Genomic DNA, 27,929 nt, shown 5'->3' on the forward strand with positions numbered 1-27,929 from the left:
TGTAGTTCAGTCACGTCTGACTCTTTGTGACCCAATTTGGGATTTTCTTGACAAATGGACTGGTTTGCCATTTCTTTCTCCAGATGAGGAACTGAGTCAAGCAGGGTTAAGTGACTTTACCAGAGTCACACAGCTAGTAAATGTCTGAAGCCAGATTTGAGCTCATTAAAATAAGCCTTCCTGATCCCAAACCCAGTGCTCTATCCACTGCACCACCTAGCTGTCCTGTATAAAAGTTAGCCATTATTATTATTAATTGCAAAGCACTTACCACATTGCCTGGCTCATAGCAAGCATTTTATAAATGTTAGGGTAGTAGTAGTAGTAGTAGTAGTAGTAGTAGTAGTAGTAGTAGTAGTAGTAGTAGTAGTAGTAGAAGAAGAAGAAGAAGAAGAAGAAGTAGCAGTAGCTGTAATGTTATGATGCTAAATTCATGTCAATGATAGATTTGAAGCAGTTATCCTCTATTTTTTTTGCTTTGTTTTTCTAAGAACAAATCCTAATAACAGCACATTGTGTTCCTTCAACCTAGGTAAATCTGTTGAGTGGGGAATTTTTTTTCTCTTCCATAGAAAATGAAATGCTATAACCAAATAAGAGGTAGAAAACATCATTAAATGCAAAATGGACAATTTTGATTACATTAAGTTGAAAAGTTTTGCACAAACAAAACTAATGCAACCAAGATTAGAAGGAAAGCAGAAATCTGGGAAATAAGTTTTACAACCAGGGTTTCTGATAAAGGTCTCATTTCTCAAATATATAGAGAACTGAGTCAAATTTATAAGAATACAAGTCACTTCCCAATTGCTAAATAGTCAAAGATATGAATAGGTGGTTTTCAGATGAAGAAATTAAAGATGTCTATAGTCATATAAAAATGCTCTAAATCACAATTAATTAGAGAAATGCAAATTAAAACAATTCTAAGGTAGCACCTCACACCTATCAGATTGGCTAATATAGCAGAAAAAGAAAATGATAAATTTTGGATAGGATGGGGGAAAATTAGAACACTGATGCATTGTTGGTGGGATTGTGAACTGATCTAACCATTCTGGAGAGCAATTTGGAACTATGCCCAAAGGGCTGTAAAACTGTGTGTACCCTTTAATCCAGCAATACTACTAGTAGGTCTGTAATCCAAAGAGATCATAAAAAAGGAGAAAGGACCCACATGTACAAAAATATTTATATCAGCTCTTTTTGTGGTGGTAAAGAATCGGAAATTGTGGGGATGCCCATCAATTGAGGAATGGCTGAACAAGTTGCGGTATATGGAGGTAATGGAATACTATTGTGGTATAGGAAATGATGAGCAGGAGGATTTCAGAAAAACCTAGAAAGATTTACATGAACTGATGCTGAGTGAAGTGAGCAGAACCAGGAAAACATTGTACATAGTAACAGCAACATTGTGTGATGATCAACTATGATAGACTTAGCTCTTCTCAGTTGATTCAATGGTTCAAGACAGTTCCTAATGACACATGATGGAGAATACCAACCACATCCAGAGAAAGAGCTATGGAGTCTGAATGCAGATCAACGCATACTATTTTCACTTTTGGGGGGGGTGGGTTGTGGTTTTTCCCTTTTGTTTTTATTCTTCTTTCACAACACGACTAATGTGAAAATATGTTTAACATTGTACATGTATAACTATATCAGATTACTTGCTGCACTGGGGAGGGGTATGGAGGGGAAAAAGGGAGAAAATTTGGAACTCAAAATATTACAAAAATAAATGTTGAAAACTATCTTTACTTGTAGAAAGAAATAAAATACTATTAAGGGCAAAAAAGGAAAGAAAAGAAAATGAAGTAACTGAAAAAATAAAATTCACCAACTATGAGACTCCACCAGACTACTTCAAATAGGGCACATACTCTTACGAACCTGAACTAGGTAGGATACTATCATAGCCCTACTGTGTTCCTATAATAAGTACACGGAGGTTATTTCACAGAATCTTAAGATCTTAGAGTTAGAAGTGATCTCAGAGACGATCTAGCACAACCCATTTATGGACAGAAATCATCTTGATAGGATTCTAGATAAAGAAGCAGTCAGCCTTTCCTCAGAAACCTCTAGTCATGGGAAATCCCTAGGGATAAAAATAGTCTATTCTATGGTGCTCAGCACTATTTACTAAAGTTTTTTCTTACGTGCAGGTGAAATCTTCTTCTCTGAAGTTTGTCCTTATTGTGTCTTGGTTCTGGAGCCAAGCAAAACTACTTAAAACCTTCTTTCCTACATCAGCCTTTCAAAATACTTAACTAGAGCTAGGATAAATTTATTAATAGTCCTTTTATACTGTTTTAGTGTGGGCTCATACACAGCTCTTCCTTTATCTTTAAACATCTCTCCCTCAAAAACTTTAAAGCACTTTTTCTAGAGCTCTCCTATGCCCTGAAAAATACCACAAATTATTGTTATGCATTAGAGTTGCAAACTTCTTAAGGGAAGGCTGGAACATGGCAAACAGTAGATGCTTAACAAATATTTACTAAATTGTAATTTCAAATTTTCTTTTTGAAAGAAAAGTTGAATTACCTGTGGAACAGTTGGAGATTTTCTATTTTACCACCAGAGGACACTGCTGACCAAATGCTCCAACTTAGCAGAAAGAACCAAGTCCCATCAGTTACATGCTCATGGTCTGCAATAACTCTAAGCTCTCTCCAGCTCTCAGAAAGCTGGTTGCTTATCTTCTTTTGCTCTGATTCTTTTAAGTGTAGCTGCACTACTGTCATTTCTTGAGATATGGATTTATTCAATCAGATTTTTTTCCTCTTAATTGGAGAAAGTGGTGTGATAGGATGTTAGCAAGAGCAAAAACCAAAAAAAGGAGGGCTTTTTTAATGCACAAAAGAAAAAAGACACAACTTCAGGTGGAACACAGATCAACAGGACAGTCTTGAAAGTAATGTGTAGACTTCATTATATACTTTTTTTTTTATAAAGCAAGAAGTATGAAATAAAGATTCACAGTTTCATAGAGAATCTTTTTGTGTTTTGCTGTGTGGGCAGAAATGCCCCCTTTGATGTTAAAGTCCAGAATTTTAAAAATATACATTTAAAAAAGAGAGAGAGATAATTTTCCCAGCCCATGGTTTTCTCTGAGAGTTGTTTCTTTCACTTTAGCACCTTTGGCAACTTTTCCCCATTTTATGTATTTACAGAGGGAGGGGAACCAAGAACAGATCTGTTGCCTATTTTTTTTTCCAGAGTATAAACTTACTATTTGCTCTCAATTAAATATGTTTCTATTTCTTTTGGGCTCCTACTTAGTTTGAAAGGAATACCTAAGTCATATTTACACAATTAGAATAACTCCAAACATCCAATGAACCTGAGGTAGCTGACAGTCTGAAAACCAAAGGGGCCACCAGCTTATTTTTCTATTAATCAATGAATTGGAACTTTTAGAAACTTAGAGTCTTGAGATATTGCCGATATATCACCCTAGGCAATGCTATGGCTCCCTAGCATGCACAGACTGTCAATCTTTAGGACTATGATATTTAGATGAACACAAAATAATAACATGCAGTGGTGTAAGACTTTAAGATATTTATAAATGGCATGATATTTTAATGGCCTTTTGAGTTCCATTTTGGAAAATCATTTTTCTTCATTTTCAATACTCTGCAGTATTTTGCAGTAAATTCCCATGACTTAGATCTTGCTCCTCTTGTTTCTTCCCTTAGATAATGCTTTCATCCTCTCACCCTTGACTTTCAGCAGGAGTTTTTACCAGACCATATTATCTGGGTCCACACTCTCAGTTTCTGAAACATAGCATCTTTTGTTTGGGTATTTACATGAGAGTGCCAGAACCCTGGACTTGGAGTCCAGAAGACCTGAGTTCACATCTAAACTCAGATACTTATTAGCTGTGTGACAAGTTAGCTTGCTGTCTGCTTCACTTCCTTTATCTGTAAAATGGGATAATAACAGTACCTACCTCCCAAGGTTGTAATGAGGATAAAATGAGAGAATTGATGTAAAGCTCTTCACAAACTCCAAAGTGCTTTTTAAACTTCTTCTCCTTCTCCTCCTTTCTCCTCCTTTTTCTTCTTCTCCTTCTCCTTCTCCTTCTTCTCTTTCTTCTCCTTCTCCTTCTTCTCTATCTCCTTCTTCTCCTTTTGCTCCTTCTTCTCCTTTTTCTTCCCCTTCTTCCTCTCTTCCTCTTTCTCCTTTTCCTCCTTTCCCCCTCCTTTTCTTCCTCCTCCTCCTCCTTTTTCCTCCTCCTCTTCTCTTCTTCTTCATTATTACTATTATTGTTATTATTATAGCTGGTTGGTCCATTTAACTTATTAGAGTTTTAAAATGTAAGCTCTACATTATGACACAGTGGAAATAGTGATGAATTTGGAGTCTGAGGACCTGGCTTTGAATCCTAACTCTGATTCTCATTGTTTGACTTGAGATATTTGTTTGAACACTTAGCACAGTGTCTTGCACATAGTAGGTGCTTTATACGTGCTTATTTCCTTCCCTTCTACCAATAAGTTCAAAATTCTATAAAATGAACTTTTAAGGCACATCAGTTTCTTAATGCAGGCTATTGGAATGGTAGAAGTATATAAAAGTCATCTAAATTTCAACTCCAGGTGCCAAATGTAGCTTTCAATAATTTTCCCTTTAAAGTTTCTCTGCTCTAGTCTTCTTCCAGTGCCTCATCCTGGCAGAGATTCTCAAAGGCTAAGCTGGCACCTTTCCATTTCTGGCAGATACCAACAATCTTAAAGGGTTTCCAGTACAGCATAGAATAATAAACTTCGATTTGGAAGGTCTTCAAGGTCATTTATTCCAACCCATTCACTTTTCCAGTGTGGTAATAGACACAGAAAAATTAAGTGACTTGTCCAAGGTTACACAGGAAGTAGTTGGTAAAGTAAGGATTGAAACCTTAGGTCTTCTGACTCCAAATCCAGTACCCTTTCCACTGTACTATGCTGCCTCTATATCTGTCCTCTTAAGACCAGTCGAGCTAAGTTCGAGACATTTGTCACGCAAAAAATGAACACTGGTGGTGAGTTTCTTTGACCTCAACAGCTTATGAAGATAATCTGATGAGGCAGAGAGAACATTGGAAAAAGAGTGCTTATTCTATCAAAATAGCACAATCCTTGAAACTCTGAAGTGATGTCCATAGACTGTACCTTATAAAGCTGCATATTCCTTGAAATTGTTCTTGTACTATATCTGAGAGAATGCAGTCAAAATCCTGAAAGACAAAGCAGAAAACAACATACAAAAACAATCTTATAAGCACAAATGATATTGAAAGCAATCATCTACCCAAATTTATGCAACCAAGTAGGAAAAAATGATGTCTCCTGGGGAGAGGATGGTCTAGTAAAATACTTCAGTGAGTCAACAAATTGCTGCATTTATTTAAGAAAAACTCCCTTAAATTCTTACCCTGATGCCTCAAGGAAGTGACTTGAGTTCAATAGCAGAGCCAGAGCCTACTCCCTGACAAGCTTTCAAAAGTCTGTTGTACATGGATCAGCCTGCCTAAGTTCAAATAAACTCACCATCAGACCAGACTCAGAGTAATGAAGATTTTGGCCACGGCAAGCCTCAGTAACCATCTACTAAGTTCCTGAGGACAGTGGATAGTGGATCCAAGAATTTACAGATCCTTGAAGTAAGAATTACAGAATCACAGATTTAGAGTTCAAAGGAGCCTTGAACATCATGTATTCCAGGGGTTTCCATTTAGTGGTTTGAAACCCCCTTGTTGCTTCATGACACTAGTCATCCTTTAATGATTCCTTAATTAATAAATAATTATAAGTAATATTACAAGTAGCATATTAATGGGTTTCACAAACCTTTTGTTGTCACTGAAAGGGGTTCACAGAACAAAAATGTTGGGAACTACTAAACTTCCATTTACCTCATTTTACAGATGAAGAAATTGATCCTCACAGGGGATAAGTAATTTTCCCAAGGTGACACAGGTGGTAAGTAAATGACTCAGCATTCAAATCTGGGTTTTCTACACACTTTCTACTATGTCAAATAACATTTTCAAGCCTTTTTGCAGTTGATAAGGTACTTTATCTGCATTATCTTGTCTCAATAGGATTTAATAAAGGTAAACTGAGACACAAATATCCAAGAACATTCAATTTATTAGTAAAGTGTGAATTTACCAGTAAATAGGATCTCTTCCTCAGCAAAGCTAAGACCTTGAATGAGGGTCTCAGCTCTCTTTTATAGCTTTGGGGAGTACAGAAAATAGGAAGTCTAGCATCATACATGGAAAAAAATGTGATTGAAGGGAAAATTGGGAATGAAGTCTAGCAATAACTCCCCCTATTAAATAGGAAATGTTCATTGTGAGTCCAGCTGCATCTGCAAAGACAGAGAGAGGAAACCTGACTTCTTTGGATAACAAACCAGACATCCAAGAAGGATAACTTGGTGTTGTAAAGATACTAGGCTAGGCTCCCTGGTGTCCACCTGCCTGCAAGGGCAATAGATTTCCTGGACTCAAGAATAGAACAGGAGGACTGGATTTCTAAACTTTATTCATTGCTGGACAGCTGAATTTCTGACCTAAGTTCAAAGACAAAGAACATGGCTTAGACAGTTAAGAGGACAAAATCAACTAACTGTGAAAGGATCAATTTTAAAAAGACACAGAATCAGTCTGATTAGTTCAATCTCATTGGTCCTCATAATAACTCTATTAGGCAGGCAGGGGATGCATTCCTTTAAATCTCTTTTTGTCTTTGAGACAAATTGACTTACTCAAGATCACACAGCTTTAGATGGAAAGTGCAGGATTTCTAATTGAAAATCCAGTGATATTTTCATTAGACCACAAACACCTCAATTATAACAGTGATTCAAGAATTAGAAGATCTTATTTCCACATTTCCTTAAATAGGAAATGAAAGTTATAATTTTTAAGCTACTTAACGTTCATTTTATCTTATGAATCAGGACCACTCTTACAATTCTGCCAAGGGACACAACAATATGGCATGACACTTTGATTCTTCCAAATTAGGATATTTCCTGTACTGACACAGATCATCCCTCCTCCCTGCCTCAGAAGATAGAAGGCCATGAGTTGCTACTTCCAAAAGAATGATCACCTGGTGGCCAAACTTTGGCCTGAATTATCAATAACCCCTCTAGACTGTTGTGATAGTAAAGCTGGGGGCTGGACAATTTCATTCACCAAGCTATACCTTGCATATAGCAGGGATTTAAGAAGTATTGATTGAATTGAACTTATTGGCTCGTGCTACTTTGAGTAAAGTAAATATGTGGACAATCTAAATTTGCAAAATAGAAATGAGTGGGAAATTACATTGTAGAAGTGTCTTTTAGATAGCAAGCTTCTCTAGTGTATTAAAATTACTTGATTTACAAAAGTCTGACATCTACAGATGTTTCCAGAATCTATTAATCAGTACAAGATGAGCTAATTGTATACATTTAAATACAGAAAAGCTGTTCCCACGCACTGCTCCCTTCACATTTCAGAGTTTTTAGATACAACTGAAGTTGAGGACAAATATGTGAGATATCACAACTGCTTTCTTTTTTTTCTCTCTCCTTAACTACCAATAAACATGGTTCCTGGTTTAAATAACATGTGACTTTAATATGTTGAAATATGCAATACTTTATGGGATGTTGAATTGAAGACACGCCTGACAATTGAATATGTCAATAATTTGGATGAAGGAAAATAAAGTTGCTTGTTAAAGGATTAGAAAATTAGCGTAGGTGGAGTCGAGATGGCAGGTTAGAGGTAGTAACCCAACCAAACTCTCTCAATATTCCCCTCCAAACAACTTTAAAATAACTACTCAAATTGAATTTTGGAGTGGAGCACATATAAAATCAGGATGATACATGTTTCCAGCCTAAGACAATTTAGGAGGTCAGCAGAAGAGGTCTGAGATATCAGGGTGGAAGCTAACCCAGAGTGCATGCAGTAGAGGCAGCCAAGACAGCAGGGCCCTTCCTGGGTAAAGACCAGAGCACACACCAGAAGAGTGGAGACCACACCTTTCCCAGGACAACTTCCCCTAGGAAACACTGAAAAAGTGCCAACCCTCAGAACTTGCTCTGAAAGCAGCATCACGATAAAGTCTTGGGATGATGCCTGAGCAGACTCTAACTTTAACATAAAGTTCACGGTCAAGAAATAGGCTGGGAAAATGAGCAAACAATAACAAAAATTATTCAACCATAAAAGGCTCCTGTAGTAGCAGAGAAGAACAAGATATAAACTTTGAAGAAGATGATAATGTCAAAACACCTAAAACCAAAACCTCAAATCAAAATGCTAATTGGATACAAGCCCAACATGAATTCCTGGAAGAGATAAAGAAAGAGATAAGAGTGGTAGAGGAAAATAAGTAAGAGTGATGCAAGAAAATTATGAAGAATTAATTAACAGTTTAGTAAAAAGAGGCACAAAAAAAATACTGAAGAAAATAATGCTTTAAATAACAATTGGTCTAATGGTAAAAGAGGCACCAAAATTCACTGAGAAAAAGAATTTCTTAAAAAGCTGAATAAGCTATCTAATCATATGAAAAAATATTCTAAGTCACTATTGATCAGAAAAATGCAAATTAAAATAACTCTAAGTACTACTTTGTACCTATCAGAAATGGCAAATGCTAGAAGGGATGAGGGGAATATGGTGCACTAATGAACTGTTGGTGGAGTTGTGAACTGATCTGACCATTCTAGAGAACAATTTGGAAGTATGCCTAAACAGCTATAAGATTGTGCATACCCTTTGACCCAGAAATACTACTACTAGGTCTGTACAAAGAGACCAAAGAAAAAGGACCTATGTGTACAAAAATATTTATAGCAGCTCTTTTTGTCGTGGCAAAAAATTGGAAATTGAGACAATACCCATCAATTGAGAAGTGGATAAACAAATTTGGAGTACGATTGTGATGGAGTTCTATAGTGCTATAAGAAATAACAAGGGGGATGGTTTCATAAAACATAAGAAGACCTATATGAATTGTCACAGAGTGAAGTGAGCAGTCAGGAGATCATTGTACACAGTAACAGCAATATTGTAATGATAATCAACTATGAAAGACTTAGCTACTCTGATCAATTCAATGATCCAGGAAAATCTCAAAGGACTCATGATGGAAAATACCATCTACCTCTAGAGAAAGAACTCTGAGTGGAAATGGAAACGTACTTCTCTCACTTTTTTGGCACTATATAGCTAATATGAAAATATGTGTCATGATTTCATATGTATAACTGATATCACATTGTTTGCCTTCTCAGTGGGTGGGGGAAGGATGAGAGAGGGAGAGAATTTCAAACTCAAAAGAAAATTTTAAAAGTTAAAAATAAATAAATAATAAATATTTTTTGAGAAATGATTCAAAAACCCTTGGGGGTGGGAATGGGGAGAAAATAACTCCACTAACTTCAAAGTCCACTAAAGTGGGCATACCCTTTAACCCAGTGAGACCATTATTAGGCTTATACCTCAAAGAGATCAAATAAAGAAGAAAAGGTTCTCTCTCTCTCTCTCTCTCTCTCTCTCTCTCTCTCTCTCTCTCTCTCTCTCTTTCTCTCAGTATATGTAAGGAGTGGGGGGAAGGAAAAGAAATAAATGATTGATAATTTTTTTTAAAAACAAAGCAGTTTTTAAAAAGAAAAAAAAATAAATTCAAATGCTTATAGAAACCTAATCATCTTAATAGCTATTTTAAGCATTCATTAATTTTGTTTCTCATCATAATATTCTTCTGTTTGTTGTGCTCAATTCCCATTGAACAAAATATAGAACAAATTAATTTGTTTTTTAAAAATCTTTCATCAAGTTTCGAAGCACTAAGGAAAATAAAAGTGTTTTATTGATTAGATTGTGGGGCTGAAAAGCTTTTAGATGCATCCTCAAGTCAATGAAAGTTCTATACGTACAGATTGTCAAAAGAAATAAAATGAAAGAGCTGAAAAATAACTCAGTGAGAAAAGTTGCTGCCTTTCATTGCTCCTTCCACATAAGAAAAGAAAAGAAAATTAATAAATGCATGCTACTAGAGTTCTGGAAAATAAACATTAGTGCTCAAGTCAAATTAACATTTAAATTGTTAATTTTAATCTAAATTATTTTAAAATTAAGTTATGAATTTTAAACTAACACCACTTATACCAAAAATAAAATAAATCATATTCATTCTAAGATAATACTACATTTGGGGTGTTTAAAAATTCTATAGTAGGTCACTTAACCTTTTTTCTTTCTTGTTACTCTTAGAATCTATCTCTCCTCATCATTGAGCATTTTTAGTTATACTCTTATAAGAATAATGGACAAATGAAGGGAAACATTTTATATACATTTTCACAACTGATTCTTTGTAAAGGGAATACAAGAAAGGATGTCTTTTAAACAATTCTCACTTATGAATCTTTACTCAGTTTCCCTTCCATAGACTAATAACTAATATACACAGTGCCTTAAACCTTCAAAATTTGGATCTCACAAAAATCTACAGAGTACTATAAACACTATTGGAAAAATTTGCTTGCCTACCCTTTGACCACATGACTGAAACCACTGAACAACAAGAACTAGTTCCTTCGTGGGCAGCTAGGTGGTGCAGTAGCAGATAATTCCCAAAGACCAAGTGGTAGAGACAAGTTGCTGATGTGCATTGCTGGAAAGAGTTACTATACCATAAATGCCCTACATTGATGAAATCACACATACTAAAACAAAAGAAAACAACACCCCTTCGCCCCCTCTCAAAAAACAAAAAACAAAAAAACAAGACATTATCAGACATGTAGAATAAAAAGTAAGTGCTATGCCATCTTGAGGTGGTGAGAGTGGAGAGATGGAGAGAAAATTTGGAACTCATAATGTTATAGAAGTGAATGTTGAAAACAAAAAATAAATTTAAAAAAATTTTTTTAAGTAAGTGCTAAGTATATTAACTGATCAACCAAGGACTGATACAGCCTACATCCAGTTCTTAAGGAGTTTACAATTCATTATGGGTTAGAAACCACATACACAGGAGCTATGATACCAGAGAGAGTGAGATAAGTGAGAAAGAGGCTTAGGTAAAGAAGTGTTTGGGTATATCTGAGAAGGAAAAAAAATCGCTTTCAGTTGAGAAGGAAGGGTGAGTGTTAGAAAAAGACTATGGGGAAAGTCTTTGAAGAATGAGAATAATTGACAAAAACAGTCCTGGGGTTGAGAACAGGGCCCATTTTTGGCACAAAGAAAGGCAAAAGGCATGGACATAGGAGAAAGCTTAATGCGAACAGAGGAAAAAGTAATTCAATTTAATTGGAGCAGTGTATATGAAGGAACGTAGTATGTGGTGTGGCTAGGAACAAAGTCAACAAAAAATAAATTAGGATAAAAATCAGGATACTTTCAAATCAATAAAATTTATTAACCAGATGTTTATTTTACCAGGACTATCATAAGCTCTGAGGATACAAAAACAGTCAAAAGATAGTCTCTACAATCAAGGATATTACAATCTAATGGGAAAGACAACATGCAAACAAATATATGTGAAGCAAGGATAAATAGGAAAACTTATGCCTGTAACTTAAGAGTTGGGCCATGGGGGCAGAGGGAAAAAAAGGAAAAGAAAAGGATCTTGTGATTTCCCACTGAGGAAATTGCTTCTTCCAACGCAGATCATCAACTGTTCTGAAATTTATAATCTAAGAGAGGGTCCTGGGGCACTGAGATTAAATAGACTTGTCCAGGGTTGTATAGCCACTGGATATATCATTGGATCATAGAGTCATCTATCCAGTCATCGATCTTAGATCTTAGAAACCTTATAGGTCATCTGGTCTACCTCTTTTTACAAATGAGATTTAGAAAAGCTAAATGACTAGCCTGGGGTCATACAAATAATAAATAGAGAGGGGGAAGGAGTAAAAGTGGGAACCCAGGTCTCTCTTATTTAGATAGTAATACGCCTTGTCTTTTCTCTGTAATGCCTTATTTCTCTTTTATCTAAGGTATCTCATATCTTTCCTTAAATCTAAGATGAGTCAATGTTTTAATTAGTGGAGCCTGAAATAATAAGTAAATACTAAGTAAAAGCAATTCTTTATATAAGGGTAGGGTAACAAAGAGGAAGCATCTAGCTCACCCTCCTAAATTTGGTCTGGGAACCAGACTTAAAACATATTAAAGAATCAGAACTGTGGCTAAGAGGCTAAACTGGTGGAGGGCTAGGATGAGATCAAGAGTTAATTCAGGTGCAAGGATATAGTCTGATGATGTACCTAGTATCTTAAGGAAAGCTCTTCTTTCATTCTTTCCCTAACCTTTACTTAGTAGGAAATAGAGCAACCCTCTAAGGGTTTGGTTATTGGTTATCTGGCCCTAAAGCAGGGTAGCTTGTAAAAGCTGGTTTAGTGGTAGAAGAGGAGAGCCAAGTAGCATTGAAAGATTTCAGGAGAAAGAAACCTTAAGAAAAATGATAATTAACAAGCATTTATTAAGTACTTACTGTGTGGCAAGCACCATGCTAGGTAGGCATTAGTGGCAGAAAAACAAAAATTTAAGTCCCTACCCATCATGAAGCTTATAATATATCAATCTATACTGCCAAGAAGGAAAAAAGGAAGCTGGGCTGACATATACCTTCCTCCCCCCATGCCCATAGTCTTCACAGAACAAATCCCCTTAATAAAAGGATTTGTTCTGTAAAACTTGGATTCAGTCAAAAAGCCACATCCAAGGACCTAGAAAGCCACATGTGCCTCCAAGCTACAGGTTCCTCACCCCTGCACTAAACCAAGTCCTGATCAGAAAATCCAAGAAAAAATAATCACAGTGAGTCTTTTTTTTCCTAGTCCAGGTCAATACAGTAAGGCAGAAAGAGAAGTCTGCAGATACTGGGAATGGCCAGAAGTAACTGGCACCTTGTATCTTGGGGACTTGCCCTGGACAATGTACCAGAAAAAGAAGAGGTCCCAGATCTGGTGCAAAGGAGCTTGACTTTCTGAAGAAGCAGGAATAGATGCAACTAATATTAGGGGGAAATATTTAACAGGGAAAAATCTTTGCAGCAAATTTCTCTGATAAAGGTCTTATTTCCAATTTATATAAGGAAGTGATTCAAATTTATAAGACTTATAGCCATGCCCAAATGATAAATGGTCAAAGCACAGGAACAGGTGGTTTTCAAAGGAAGAAGTTCAAGCTATCAATAACCATATGGAAATGATACAGTCTGGGATCCCCAAAATGCAAGGGTACAGGGGGGATCTGCCTTGAAAGAATTAGACCACTCAAGCCTTCTTTCAGTCAGAGTAATGAGATTTTATTATAACACCAATTAGGCTCGTGAGATTCCTAGCATACTTTTATAAAGAAAAAGGCTGTTACAAAATCTGGATGAGATCAAGGGGTGGCAAGTAACCTGGGGAGGGCCACGTGCAGACAATGAAAGATTTGGCTGGGGTGGGCCATGTGCCTTGGGTGGAGGCACCAGTAATCTGGGCTTTAATATATGGGAAAATTCAGGGACTGGGTTGTTTTCAAAGACAAGGTCTTTTCCTTTTAAGAATTCAGGTCTCATGACCCCATCATTCCCCCCTTAAACAAATGGGACCCAAAATCTTTTGGGGTAAGGGGGAAAGGTCTCAGCTTCTGAAATTGCTTCCTGTTGGCAAGGGCCATAGTGCTGTCCCTGACTCGAGGGGGTCCAAATTTGACTAGAATCGATCACAGGATGTGTCCAGGGGACAATGCGTAGACATGGGCTGGTACCCACTGTTTGCTACCAAGTGTAGGTGAATGGCCTATAGTCTGAAAGACAAAACTCTGACAAGCAAGTCTGACAAGCAAGTTCAATATATAGGGCCCAAATATAGGGAGAAGTAAAAGTAATGTCAGAATAGTGGAAAACAAAGCAAGAAAGCAAAAGCCCCGCTAGAATAATTTATATTTGATATACAGGATTATCTGATCTTGTTACTCTCTCAAAAGATTCCACTCTGATTCCAATTCTTTAAGAGGATCAGATGCTTTTGGGAAGTAATAACACTTTTGTAGGTAGAAGATCTCCCCCCCTCCCCCCCAGGATACTTAAGTAATGACTAGGTCAGATAGGTTACCTCCCTCTAAGAAAATTCATTGCACTGAAATTCTCTTTTCCCAAACCAAATTAAAGATGTTTCTCATTTAATTTCAGTAATTAATATCTAATATCTAATTACTAAATAGTTTAGGATATAGAAAGGAATATAATTTTAGGCTGAACAGCTCAGATCTTAAACACACATTTTATTATTGCAGCCTTAGTCTGCGGGATAATAATTCACATGACTATGTCAGCAGGCAGATGACAAATATGAGTACTAATTTACTGACCATTTCCTCTGATTATGGAAATTTACTATAAAAGGATAAGGCAGGGACATGATTTGCCAATTCCACCTCGAAGCCAGATGGGTAACGTTCCTAGAATGTTTGTCATTTCCTTCTCCAGCTCATTTCAAAGACAGGGAACTGAAGTAAACAAGGTTAAGTGACTTGCCTAGGATCACACAGCTAGTAAATGTTGGAGGCTGGATTTGGACTCATGAAGATGAGTCTTCCGGATTCCAAGCCCAGTGTTCTGTGCCCTATGGCACCACCTAGCTGCCCTGCCAGCTGCCATTAGACTATAAGAACCTTGTGGGAAGGGAGTTGATTTCATCTTTGAATCCCATGCTCCTAGTATAGTGCCTTGCATATAAATGTCTGCTGAAATGGAAATGCAAAAGTATGTGTCCCATGAATATTTAATCAGATACTATTCCTTTTAAGGGCTTCCTTCCCACACCCAAGAATGACTCTGTGTGCTTAGAGCCCTTAATGAACCTGCTTCTAAAACAAGCCCATGCACACTCCTATATAATGGTTTAGGGTGGAGAGGGAAGCAAACCAGAGACTTGCTAACATCTCTAGCATGACTTTTATCAGCCCTGAAACATGCTTTTAGCAAGACTAAGTCTTTAATTGAAAGAATGTGCCATAGTAGCTATTAGAAGGAGCATAAATAATGAAAGATGGTGCCTGGAAAACGGCAAGCTGACTCGGCCTCTTTGTAACATCATTCATTAAATTCATCTGCAAAAGCTAGAAGTTATTAAAAATGCATGGAAAATTCCTTTTTAAGTATTAACACACTGCTACTTTAAATGTTCATTCTGCCTGAGGTGACAGTGGGCTGAGATTTTTGCTTGAAGGTACTTTTGGCCCTCATGCCCTCAGCATGCTGCCTGGGCCTCGGGAGGCTAAACAAATTGCTATCTTAAAAATTCATTATCGGGGCTGTTCCTTTTCCAAGATATAAAATGCACTCACTATAATATTTGCTTTCCTGAGTCCCCAAAGACTTTCATCTTAAAGGCCCAGTGCACTTGAATGTCGTCATCTTTTGTTCATTATTGATATGGTAGACACAGTTTAAAAAAAAGTCACACCCAAAAGCTCTAAAACAGTGGGTGGAAGTGGTAGCAAGTACATTAATTTCCCTAAAATGAGCATGTATGGTATTGAGTCCACATATGCCAATGTTTTCTTTAATTTTCAAAAATTAATTTTGAAAATTAATGTTTCAAGATTTTTTCCCACACATTTGGTATTTTCTACTCTTTCAGATAACTTGTATATCAGTTAGTGCCAGTTAATAGTGATATTAACTGAATAAATGCCAGTAACAGTAGGAAACCAGTAAATATAGTTTTACATGCCTATTCTTTCATTAAAAATTTTTTTTATGAGAATCAACACCATCTTTAATTAAGATTCTGGTAGGAAGAAGCAAGTTTTCATAAGGGATATTCAACAAAGTACTATATCCTTACAATCTGACAATTTACTGAATGATCTAGAGATTATGCAATTTCATTGCGCTTGTTTGTTGAGTATGGATATGCATTTGATTCAGCAGAACAAAATTCTGCCTTATAGGCTTTTGTACGAAGGTGTAAAATCATTCAAGATTCCTGAGAAGATATAATAAGGGAAACAGCATCCTATTCAACAACCTTCTGATAATAAACATCAGATCAAGCACAAAACAGAGTAAGGTATTCCCAATGGTGATGGAGGAAATCCAGTGCAGAGTCTAGGTCTGAAAGGATTCCCCATGGATGGCACAGCCCTACAAATGCTCTAGGCTGTAGATCAAGTCCCAAGACATTTTAGAGCTTCCTGGAAAGAAGCTGCAATGATTCAGAGTTTGTTTCATCCATCTACATGGAAAAGACCAAGTGAATGAAAATGAAGAACATCTATTGCCCAAATTTCCATACACATCTGAATGGAAACCCTACAGAGCTTGCCCAATCTGGGATAGAGAATACAGATGGACAGTTAGCCTGGCCCAGAGTTGAAAAGGAGAAGAGCATTCTGGACTACTTTTAGGAAACTGTAAAGCTTATCACTGACCCCAAGCTTCCCATGAAAGCAAAAGTCCACCTTTTAAATACAAACATTTTACCTATGTTGCTATATGGCAGTGGGAACTGGAACACAACTTACTTGGAGTTATTATTATAGATGTGTATCCCCTAGAGAATAGAAAAGTAAATAATGAATGAAGACCTCTGAAAAATAGAAGACAAGGATATAATAAAGGAATTGAATGACAGGAAGAGAACACAGACTGGTTAAATGGCCAGAATGAGGGGATCAGCCAGAAGGCTCCACTGGAACTAGGTGGACCCCCTACAGTGAACTTTTGCAAGAAGATGTATAGCAGTTCCATCAGTTGAGCAAGTATGAACGAGTTGTAATCTCCTTTTCATGAGAGAACTCCAGGATGAATGGAATCATAGATCCATTTGAATATCTGAGGTGCGTAGAGGAGCAGCATGGTGTGGTAGGTAGGACGCAGACTTGGAGTCAGGACCACCATTGTTCCATCTTGCATTAGACACTTGCTAGCTGTATGACTTTAGGCAAGTGTGCCTCAATTCTCTCATATATAAAATGAGAAGATTGAACTCAGTGACCTCTGAGGTCCCTTCCAACTCTAAATAATGACAAGCAGGATGATTTCAGAAAAACCTGGAAAGATTTACATGAACTGATGCAAAGTGAAGTGAGCAGAACCAGAAGAATGTTGTACACAGTAACCGCAATATTGTAGGAGGGAGAACTGTGAGTGACTTAGTTATTCTCAGCGATACAATAATCCTAAATAATAGAAAAGAACTAAAGATGAAGCATACTATCCACCTCCAGAGAAAGAACTGATGTTATCTGAATACAGACTGAAGGATGCTATTTTTCACTTTCTTTCATTTTTTAAAATTTGAGTCTCCTTAAAGAAAATTATGAATATGGAAATGTTTTACATAATTGCACATATATTACCTATATCTTATTGCTTATAGTATCAGGGAGCAGGAAGGGGAAGGAGGGAGAGGGGGATAGAATTTAGAGCTCAAAAAAATTTTTAAAAACCAAATTTTAAAAAATCATTTTAACATGAAATTGGGGGACAAAATAAAATATTATATATTAAAAATAAATGATTCTATTGGAACAGTCAGTGCAAAGGTTTTATGCTTCTAGGAAGGAAATGGTTTGTGTGGTTCTTGGCACAGAACACTAATGAACCCACTAACTCAGGAAGTGATGACAGATTATTGGGAAGGAGTTCCTGTTAGGAATTCTAGACTAGTTAATGAATAAAAGAAGTAAAATTCTAGACATATGCTCTTGACCTAAAATTCCAAAGTATGGAGCATAGACAGGAAGAATATTTGTGAATAGGAGTAGCCTGAGGGGAAGGAAAAATAAATGTCTAAATTCTGAAGATGAGTATCACGAATGCCTTCTACTCCTCCTCGTAAAATACTTATCCCAAATGATTGGGGTTATCTGAAACCCCTTTGACAGGTAACAAAGCTGTTCATTCCACAGTTAAAAATGAATTTAAAATGCAAATATCCCCATGGAGAGATAGAGTATTGACTGAACTTTACTCTAAGGTATAAATGTCCAATATTAAATTCATTCTTAACAGCAAAGTTCTGACTTGGCAGGGGAGGAAAGGGAGGAGGAAGGAGAGAATAGAACACTGGTGAAGAACAAAGAGAATCAAATGGCTTAGGAAGGTGATCTTGGATACTACTTTTCTACTTCAAATAATGCCTGGGGTCTGGTCCTACTGGTAATTTACTTATCAGGGTAGATGGGGATGGTGACAAGTGGTACTGGTATAGGAAGCAAAGAGGAAAAGAGCTTTGGTAATATGATTTTGATGGTGGTGGTAATTTCAAGGTGTAACAAGGGACTTATCAGTGGCCCCTTGATAAATGGAATCCTTCCTTCTCCTTCACCACCATCATAAATCTAAGATATAAGGGGAATACAACAGAGACAATGAGACATAAAGGTTCACTAGATTCAGAGGTTTCCTTAGGTATGTCCATTTCAAACTTTTCTTGGTCTTTTCACATATAAAGGATCCAGAAAGCTTGCTGAGGATTGGCAGAGGCAATGGATTTGTCCTTGATTGAGGTAACTTCTGTGAAAGATTAAAATCAAAAGAATCAAGCTGTGGGGTCAGACAAAGAGACAGCTGGGGATGCATCTGATAGAACATAGTAATGGGGGTAGGATGGAGGAACCCCCCTTCCCAACCTGTCAGCAATAGTGTCTTACAGAAGAATTACATGGTCAACATCCAGTGAAAAAGAATCCAACTATAGAATCAATCAGAAAGAAAAGTAGAATTGGAGACAGGAGATAAGGCAGCAATCAGCATCTAAAAGGTAGACATTTAATGGTCTAATGCCTGATTTCCTCTAAAACAGGGGGACAATAGATGCGACAAAAGAAAGAAATAGAATTAATAACTAAAATAGAATTATCTGGTGAAGTTTGTACCTGTGTTAAATTTACCTGAGAACTAGAAAGGTACCACTTTCCTGAATTCAGTAGACAGGTGAAAAAAGAGGAACAGATTGATTTTAAAATGAAGGAGATATGTGTTAGGATTTAATATAATGATCTTTCTTTTCTTCTTTCCTTCCTTCCTGTCCTCCTTCCTTCCTTCCTATCTTCCTTCCTTCCTTTCTTCCTTCCTTCCTTCCTTTCTTTTCTGTGTGTCTGTCTGTCTGTCTTCCCTAAAAGACCCAGTGCACTCTGAAACCCATAGATTGAACCACAATGGGTCCCTGCCCAAGTTCCATTCAATGACTGTTTTTGGACCCTCCTGCCTTAGTGTGAATGTTAATAATAACTGTTTCTCTTTGGAAACAACAACAACCCTGAGGCTCCTGCCCCTCCCAGAGTGATGTTGCTATTTATTTTTTTTCTTTGGTCCAGCACAGATAGTCCATATGAGTATTTGGGGTAGATACTCCAAATTTGCACATCCTACTTTTACTTTGTGCTGTCTCAATTCTTCTTTGCTCATAGAGCACAGCACCTTTTCTGATGTGGGCATGCCATGTTGAGTGGTCCTCTGCCAGTGTCTACCATGTCACACAGTCAAATCCAAAGTTTTTGAGAGAGACCTTGAGGGTATCCTTGTATTGCTTCTTCTGACCACCATGTGATCACCTGCCCCATGTGAGTTCTCCATAAAATAGTCTTTTTGGCAAGTGTATATTTTGCATTCAAACAATGTGGCCAGCCCAGTGCACTATCTGAAATATAGTTTGAATGATTGGCAGTTCAGTTTGAGCAAGGACTTCAGTGTCTGGTACCTCGTCCTGCCAGGTGATCCTCAGAATCTTCCTAAGACAGTTCAAATGGAAATGATGTAGTTTCCTGGCATGGTACTGGTAGACTGTCCATTTTTTCACAGGCATACAACAATGGGGTCGACACAGCAGCTCTGTAGACCTTCAGTTTGATACTCAGTCTAATACCTCTTCTCTCCCAAACTTTTCTGTGGAGCCTCCCAAAATCTGAGCTAGCTCTGGCAATGCATGCATCAACTTCATTGTCAATGTGTACATCCCTGGAAAGTACACTACCAAGGTAAGTGAACTTATCCACAGCATTCAGAATTTCTCTATTTGTTGTAACTGATAGTCCATGTATGGATGGTGGTGGTAGATGATGGACCACCTGTGTTTTCTTGGTGTTAATTATTAGGTCAAAATTAGCACAGGCAACAGAGAATTGATCCATATAGCGGGTGGCCTGCGTCCCTACACGGCTCAGTGATGTGGCGAAGAAGGCAGGGGAGGCGGGAGAAGATAGACCAACTCCGTTTATTGATCTGAGGGTCAGGGTATTTATAGACAGAAACTGCAAGCCTATGTGACATTCTGCTTGTCTCCTGCCCTAGTGATTTAATCAGTCTCATCTTAAAGACTGTGAATCTAGAGGGCATCTATTTTACATATCCCTTGTTTTCTGTAATTCTCTTGTTTGTCTCACAGAGACAGCAACATCCGGGGGGGCATGGAGAGTTATTCCAGATGATAATGAGCACAGTCTCAAAGAACAGTTTCCTCGAAGGTCTATCCTGATCTTGTCAACCACACTCCACCCTGGCCCTCAAGAGATCCATACTTTGTTGCATCTGAGCTTCAGAGGCTACATGGAGTGCACAATCATCTGCAAACAAAAAATCATTCACCAACACTCCCTCCACTTTGGTCTTGGCTTGTAGTCTTTTCAAATTGAAGAACTTATCACCAGTATGGTAGATAACCTTGATGCTGTGTTCATTCTCATTGAAAGCATTTGACAACATGGCTGAAAATACAATGCTAAAAAGCATGAGAGCAAGCACACAACCTTGCTTCACTCCATTGGTGACTGGGAAGGCACGAGAGCTTCGTCCACCATCCAGAACCCAGGCAAACATGCCATCATGAAATTGACTTACAATACTGATGAACTTCTCTGGGCAGCCAGATTTTGACATAATTTTCCATAAACCCTCACAACTAGCAGTGTAAAAGGCCTTGGTCAGATTTACAAACATTGTGTATAGACCTCTGTTCTGCTTCTGACATTTCTCCTGGAGTTGTCAGACAGCAAACACCGTATCGACTGTTCCTCGGCTGTTTCTGAAGCCACACTGGTGGTGTGAAGGATCAGCCTATTAAGGAGGACTCTAGCAAGAATTTTCCAGCAATGACTAAGAGAGAGACCTGATAGAGGTGGACAGTGCAGGCATCCTTGAACTCCTGAGGGATAACTTCCTCTTGCCATATAACCTAGAAAATAACCTCTCATCTAATAGACTATGTAATTGTAAGGAGAAAAGACAGACAAGATGTGAGAGTGACAAAGGCAATGATGTGTGGTGCAGAATGCTGGATTGATCATAGACTTATCCTCTCCAAGCTAAATATTCACATTCATCAAAAGTGCCACCTCCAAGGCAAAATGACTACCAGAAGAATCAATGTCAACAAATTAGAGCACTTCTCTGAGTGTGAACAATGTCTTGCTAACTTGGAGGGAATGTTGAGCCTACACATAGTTGGCAACAGTGAAGCAGAAAAGGAGTGGGCAGCTTTCAGAAATTTGGTGTACAGCACTGCATTTGCTCATTTGGGTCAAAACACTCACAAACACCAAAACTAGTTCAATGAAAATGATGGGGAAATTCAGAAGCTGCAAAACAAAAAACAAGAACTCTACTGGATTCACCAACAGGATACTTCATCCACCTCTAACAAGGCAGCACTTAATCCCATCAAAAGCAAAGTACAAGCAAAGCTTAGAGAGATGCAGGATTCCTGGCTCAGTAAGAAGGCAGATGAAATTCAGTTTTATGCTGATAGCAACAATCCAAAGCACTTTTATGATTCCCTGAAAGCTAATTACAGACCAAAAATCTACGGTGCATCACAACTACTTAGTGCTGATGGAGTCACATTGATTAGTGATAAAGATACAATCCTAGAGAGATGGGCTGAACGCTTCCATGGTGTTCTCAACAGACCCTCATCAATCAATGCTGAGGCCATTGATCGTTTACCTCAGGTTGAAGTCAATCCCTCCTTAGCTGAACTTCAAACCAAAGAAGAGGTTTTGATGGCCATTAGGCTCCTTTCATGCAGCAAAGCACCTGGTGCTGATTCTATTCCAGCTGAGATTTACAAAGTAAGGAGACCATTGCTCATACAAAAGGCCTCAGCCTAAAAAAGGTCAAGGTCTCCCTGTGCATCCTGGGCCATCTCCAGTCATCCTGATGAATATCTGGGCACTGGATCTAGATGGCTCAGGAGGAGAAAATGAGGCTGGTGACCTTGCACAGGCCTCCCTCACTCAAAGCAAAGTCAAGTGAAGTCATGTCATCATTTCTCTGATGGCATGGTCCTCTTTGAAAACAAAGGATGAACACAGCAATATAACGATCACTACAATTAGAGAGGTCAGCAGTGGTAGATTATATGATAGGTAATTAATCTTAAGGTTTGGGCTATTAGCCTTAAAGTTACCAATGCAGTGTGGTTACTTTTTCCACAAAGTCTGTTGTTCACGTAAGTCTCTGACCATCCTAGAAGCTCTGTCACTAACTAGCTATATATGACCATAGGCAAGTCCTTTGATCATTATAGACTTCATTTTTTTCATCTTCAAAATAGAGTATTAGAATAATAGATTTATATTTATAGACAAAAGGGACCTTAGAACTCATCTTGTACAATTGCCTCAGTTTACATATGAGGAAACTGAGACCCAAAGTGAAAAAAATGGCTTGACTAAAATTCTATGGATAGTAAGTAGCACAACTGGGAACAGAACCTGGGCTTTTTGACTCCTTTCCAAGTGTTCTTCTCAGTGCACCATCGTTGGGCTAGATTAGGGTTTCTTAATCTTATTTTGTGCCATGAATCCCTTTGGCAGTCTGGTGAAGCCTATGGATCCCTTCTAAGAGTAATGTTTTTGAATGCATAAAATAAAATATGTAGGATTATAAAGGAAACCAATTTTATTGAAATATAATTAGAAAAATATTTTTTAAAAATAAGATCATGGACCCCAGATTTAGAATCCGTGGATTAGATAATCTCTAAAACTCCTCTTAGTTCTAGTTCTGCATGGTTGCACAAATCCCATTATACCAGTAATCCTTAACTTTGCTTACCCTATAACTTCCCTAAGGGGTCCTTTGAATAAAGGGTAACCACACCATACTTCTGTCCAAAATTGACAGCACTCCATGCCAACATCTACTAGAATTCCCATGTCATTGAGAAGACTATGACCATGACACATCTCTTTTGTTCCTACCAGAAGGAGAAAAGATCAAAGTGAGTTACAATGGAAGGGTTGATATCTATGGTAAAGGAGAAGGAGATCAGGGGGAAGGAAGAGAATGAAGCACAGAGAGTAGACAGGAATGTACATGCCACACAGCAAAGGTTGCTGGCCATACACTCATCTGTTCAGTCATACTTGTTCATCCAGACAGTTATCATGGTTTGGCAGCAAGCAACCTACATGTCAAAGAAAATTGACCCACATGTCAATTTATATTTCAAATGTATGGGGGGGTACTCAACTCTGCCGGAGAAAGTCACTCTATCTATTATCAGTCAACCAGTCAACAAGCATTAATTGAGTGTCTGTGTTGTGCCACAAACCATACTAAGTGATAGTGAAACAAGCATAAAGAGTACTTTCAAAAGCACTTTTCTTTTTCTCTTGTGAAAGCACCTAAATCGAGTCTCTAGGGTTTACCTAAACTGAAAGGTATAGGTGGGAGTCAGAAAAAGAGATTGACAGAAGGAAGTGATAGTAATAATATTTATTCTTAGCATTAGGACAAGCAATGGCTAACATCAAGGTAGAGAAGGTATCAGGTGTAGGACATGACTTAATCAGGGAGATGTTACAGATTTTGCTCCTTTATATGCCATAGGGAGGTCAGGTACAATTGACTCTTAGCTTCTAAGCAATTGGATGATGCTGGTCAGAAGAAAAGCACGAAAGATATGATGCTAGTGTCAAGGCCAGCAAGCTTGAGATGAAACCTGGCAGACTGAAACTGGCAAACAACTTGATATAGGGAGAAAATCAAGTCTGTCTTAAAAGTTAATTTAAACATCTTGAGGTCTTCATAGGTGTCAAGGCACAAGGTAACCAACAAAAAAAAATCCAAGAGTATGAAATATTCAAACTGGCCAAATCCACGTGGGCTTCAGGGGTCTGGAGCAAAAGGAAGGATGTGAGATGATCAGCATCACCACAGAGGGAAAGAGAAAAAGAGTTGAAATGAAGGTCATGCCCAGAGCAACCTATTTCTCTGAGGATATTGTTGGCACTGACTCTTGCTCACCATACTTATATGCAATGAAGCACACAAATGTACGGATGTATTCCTCACAAAATTAAACAAATATTCATTGAATATCTTCCATGTTCACTATACTAGGAACTGCAGGGAAGAGCCACTGAACTAGGGGTCAGATGATTTGAGTTTCAGCAGTACAAGGATCTAAGACAGTTCCAAAAGGCTCATGATAGGAAATCCTATCCACATCCAGAGAAAGAGCTACAGTCTGAATGCAGATCAAAGTAGACTATTTTCTCTTTTTTTTCTTTCTCTTGGTTTTTCCCTTTTGTTCTGACTCTTTTTTCACAACATGACTAATGTGGAAATATGTTCAATAAGATTATCATATACAGCTTATGCCAGTTTGCTTGCAGTCTTCAGGAGAGGGAGAGGAGAGAGGGAGAGAGAAAAAATTTGGAACTCAAAATGTTGAAAACTATCTCTACATGTAACTCCCTCACGCCCCCCCCCCCCGCCCACTATTAAGTGGGAAGGGAAAGAAGACTTGAGCTTGATTCCCACAGTAGCTCAGCCACTTACTAATTATATGCTTTGGGGCAATTTATTGTACTCTTCTGAGCCTCAGGTTCTGGTCTGTAAAACAGGGATGGTAAAATTTTTATTATCTCTTGAGAGTTTTGTGAGGATCGAATGAAGTGATGTATGAAAAATGCTACATAAAACAAAGTTATCATCATCATTATTAATTAGAATAATAAATCTACATTAGGTCCTTGTTATTCTATTACGAGGCCATCTGACCTCACAGAACATATAATCTAGTTGGATAAATAAGATATACACTAATGAGAAGTCCAATAGTAATATATGTGATATCATAATGTGGTATATAATTAATTTATTGCCAAATTGTGGTCTAGATCAGTTCAGAAGAAGGTGAGTGTTGTAAAAGAACATCTATTTATGCAGGCTGGGCTAATCATTTTACAGGGCAAAGGGGTATTTTGATTCCTTATTGACTTAAGTACAATAAAAGGCCAAGCCCAGAGGATGTTGATTCACCTTGCCTCTTTTGCCCTCCTAGGAATGTTTTCCTCATTATTTTCTATGTTAATGATACAGAAGGAGCTGAGAATTGTTATAATAATAATATACAATAGCTAACAGTTATATAGTACTTGGGCAGCTAGGTGACACAATGGATGGAGTGCCAGACCAAGAGTCAGAAGACTCCTCTTCCAAATCTCACTTCTGACACTTACTAGCTGTGTGACCCTGGGCAAGTCACTTAACCCTATTTGCCTGTTTCCTCATCTGTAAAATGAGCTAGAGAAGGAAATGAAAAACCTCTTCAGCATCTTTGCCAAGAAAAACTCAAATGGGTCCTGGAGAGTCAGACATAATTGAAAATGACTCAACAACCACAAAAAAGTAGCACTTAATATGTGCCAGGTAATATGCTCAGCACTTTACAATTACCATCCCATTTGATCCTCACAATAATCCTGGCAGGCAGATGTATTATCGTCCTCATTTTATACTATGCCACTTACCTATTTTAATTTTATATCCTTTAAAGCATGTTCTTTTAATTCTTAATTAGTAAAGTGGTTTTAATTTAAATTAATTTAAATGACAGCCTACAAGCATTTTTTTGCAGTTTAAAATCTTGAAACTTAATGGTTGGATTAAGCTTAATTATAGATTGACTTAAAGTGGTGAAATACCTGGAGGCTTCATGAATTTATCTGGGCCATGAAGAATGCATAGGATTTAAGCACATCGAAAGGATTCTGTTGTGACTTTCTCTACTTCATTTTGTTTCACTGAAAACAGGGCTTTCAAAGCACCCTTTGTCAGAACTGAGAACCTAGACTGGACCTCAGTTACAAAGCTGGCCTTGTAACTATATGATATTATGACCTCATTGAAAAAGAAAGGTTCCAGTACGTGAGGAGAGGCAGGTACCTTGAACCATATCCATTAGGAGTAACATAATATTTGGCATTTTTCAGACAAGAAGTTAAAAGTACTTTACATAATAATCACATTACTATAATGAATGAGGTATTTACAGAAGAAATAACAAATACCATTTCCTATAATGCTACAATTCCATTCATGAATGTAATAAAATATTCTAGTAAAAGAAACTGACATACTTAAACAGAATAAAATATTAACAGTAAGAATGCCATAAAAAATTTCCAGATGCAAAAATATGGGCCAATATATCTTCTATTTTGTTTGGGAAATATATTCAATGTGCCTGTAAATTGCTGCTTAAAACCCACTAGAGGATTTCAGTGACAGAAGCAAGTAGTCACACTCTTTAGAGAGCTATATTTACAATACCTATAGTTCATATACTTCCATTAGAATGCAATTATCTTGCTTGAAAAAAAATAAAGGTCACCAGGTTAATGGAGCTCACCTTCCCCTTTTTATACCATAAATAATAAATCAAATATGATATTTAAAAAGAAAACCACATCCTGCATATGATTGTATTTATAATGCTTCTTTCATAGGATATATGATTATATGGTGCTTACAATGCCCACAATTGTTTCAGTCAAGTAGATTCCTGGAGCACTGCTTCAGTTAAAAAACAAGAGGCAACATTAGCCTATGAAGTTGACACACATCAATGCTAAAACATTCAAGATATTTCCCATGGCATTTTTCAAACCAAATTATCCAATAATCTTTCTCTGAAGAGGAGAGGAAAGTCACAGAATGATTTATCTTAGGAAATAAACATCATTCTCATGATCTTTATCTGGTAAGTGCTGACAAGATGTGCCCAAAAAGTTTAAAGATATATGTCTATTATCTCTCTATCTAGATAAATATATTAGATAGATGATAGAAGGATAGAAAGAAGGAAAGGAGGAAGGAGAATTGATGGATAGATAGACAAATACAAATCCATACCTTTACTTCAGAGTGGCCGAACAAAATGTCTTTTTTTTTGGCCACTTTCTAACCTACAATTGTGACCACACTGATGATGATAATAAATACCTCTAGATAAGGTTCCATAGATACTAATGTCTCTACAAATAAATATATACATACAGTCTTCCTGCCAGCTCAAGTACCGGATAGGACTGCCAGCTCAAAAGAGACTAAGTGATGTTTTCACTTCCCTCTTCCCAAGGGATCAACTAAGCAACAGCTCTAGTACCTGGCACATCAAGATTTATCAGTCTCAAGTAAGAATGTATGGCCTAAATAGCTTGGGAAAGCCATTTATCTTAAGTTAATGAAAAAAGTCAACTTAGATCAGCTACTGTTCTATCAGCCTTAATCTAAGATTTACTGTCTCATGAGATTTAGCTGACACATACTTTTAAAATAAAAAGGATATTATAGTACTTTCTTTGAAACTGCTACAAAAATTCTTGTACACTTATTATCTTCTCCTTTAGTGATTCAGAAAATCTATGGTTTCATCAATATGAATACTTCTATCCCCAATTCTGATTGCAACCCCTCCACACCTTAGATGGAGGTTCTTAACCTGGGATCCATTAATTTTTTTTTAATATAGTTTGATACGAGTAGTTCAGTGTCATTGGTTTCCTTTGTAATCCTACATATTTTATTTTATGCATTTAAAAACAGTCTTCTGAGGAGAGGTCCATAGGATTCATCAGACTACAAAAAGAGTCCATGACACACAAA

The 27,929-nt window shown here is 37.3% G+C and overlaps 1 protein-coding gene across 1 annotated transcript in view; it reads right to left on the reverse strand.

Moving 5' to 3' along the window:
- Window positions 1-27,929, reverse strand: part of LOC140511640 (uncharacterized) — a 97,855-nt gene that overhangs the window by 32,078 nt on the left and 37,848 nt on the right. Inside the window, exon 7 of the mRNA XM_072620813.1 lies at window positions 5,172-5,236. Within this exon, the coding sequence (XP_072476914.1) occupies window positions 5,172-5,236 (65 nt within the window). The remainder of the gene's footprint in view (window positions 1-5,171; window positions 5,237-27,929) is intronic.

This window comes from Notamacropus eugenii, chromosome 6 (assembly GCF_028372415.1).
Source record: "Notamacropus eugenii isolate mMacEug1 chromosome 6, mMacEug1.pri_v2, whole genome shotgun sequence".
In the NCBI taxonomy this organism is placed as follows: Eukaryota; Metazoa; Chordata; class Mammalia; order Diprotodontia; family Macropodidae; genus Notamacropus; species Notamacropus eugenii.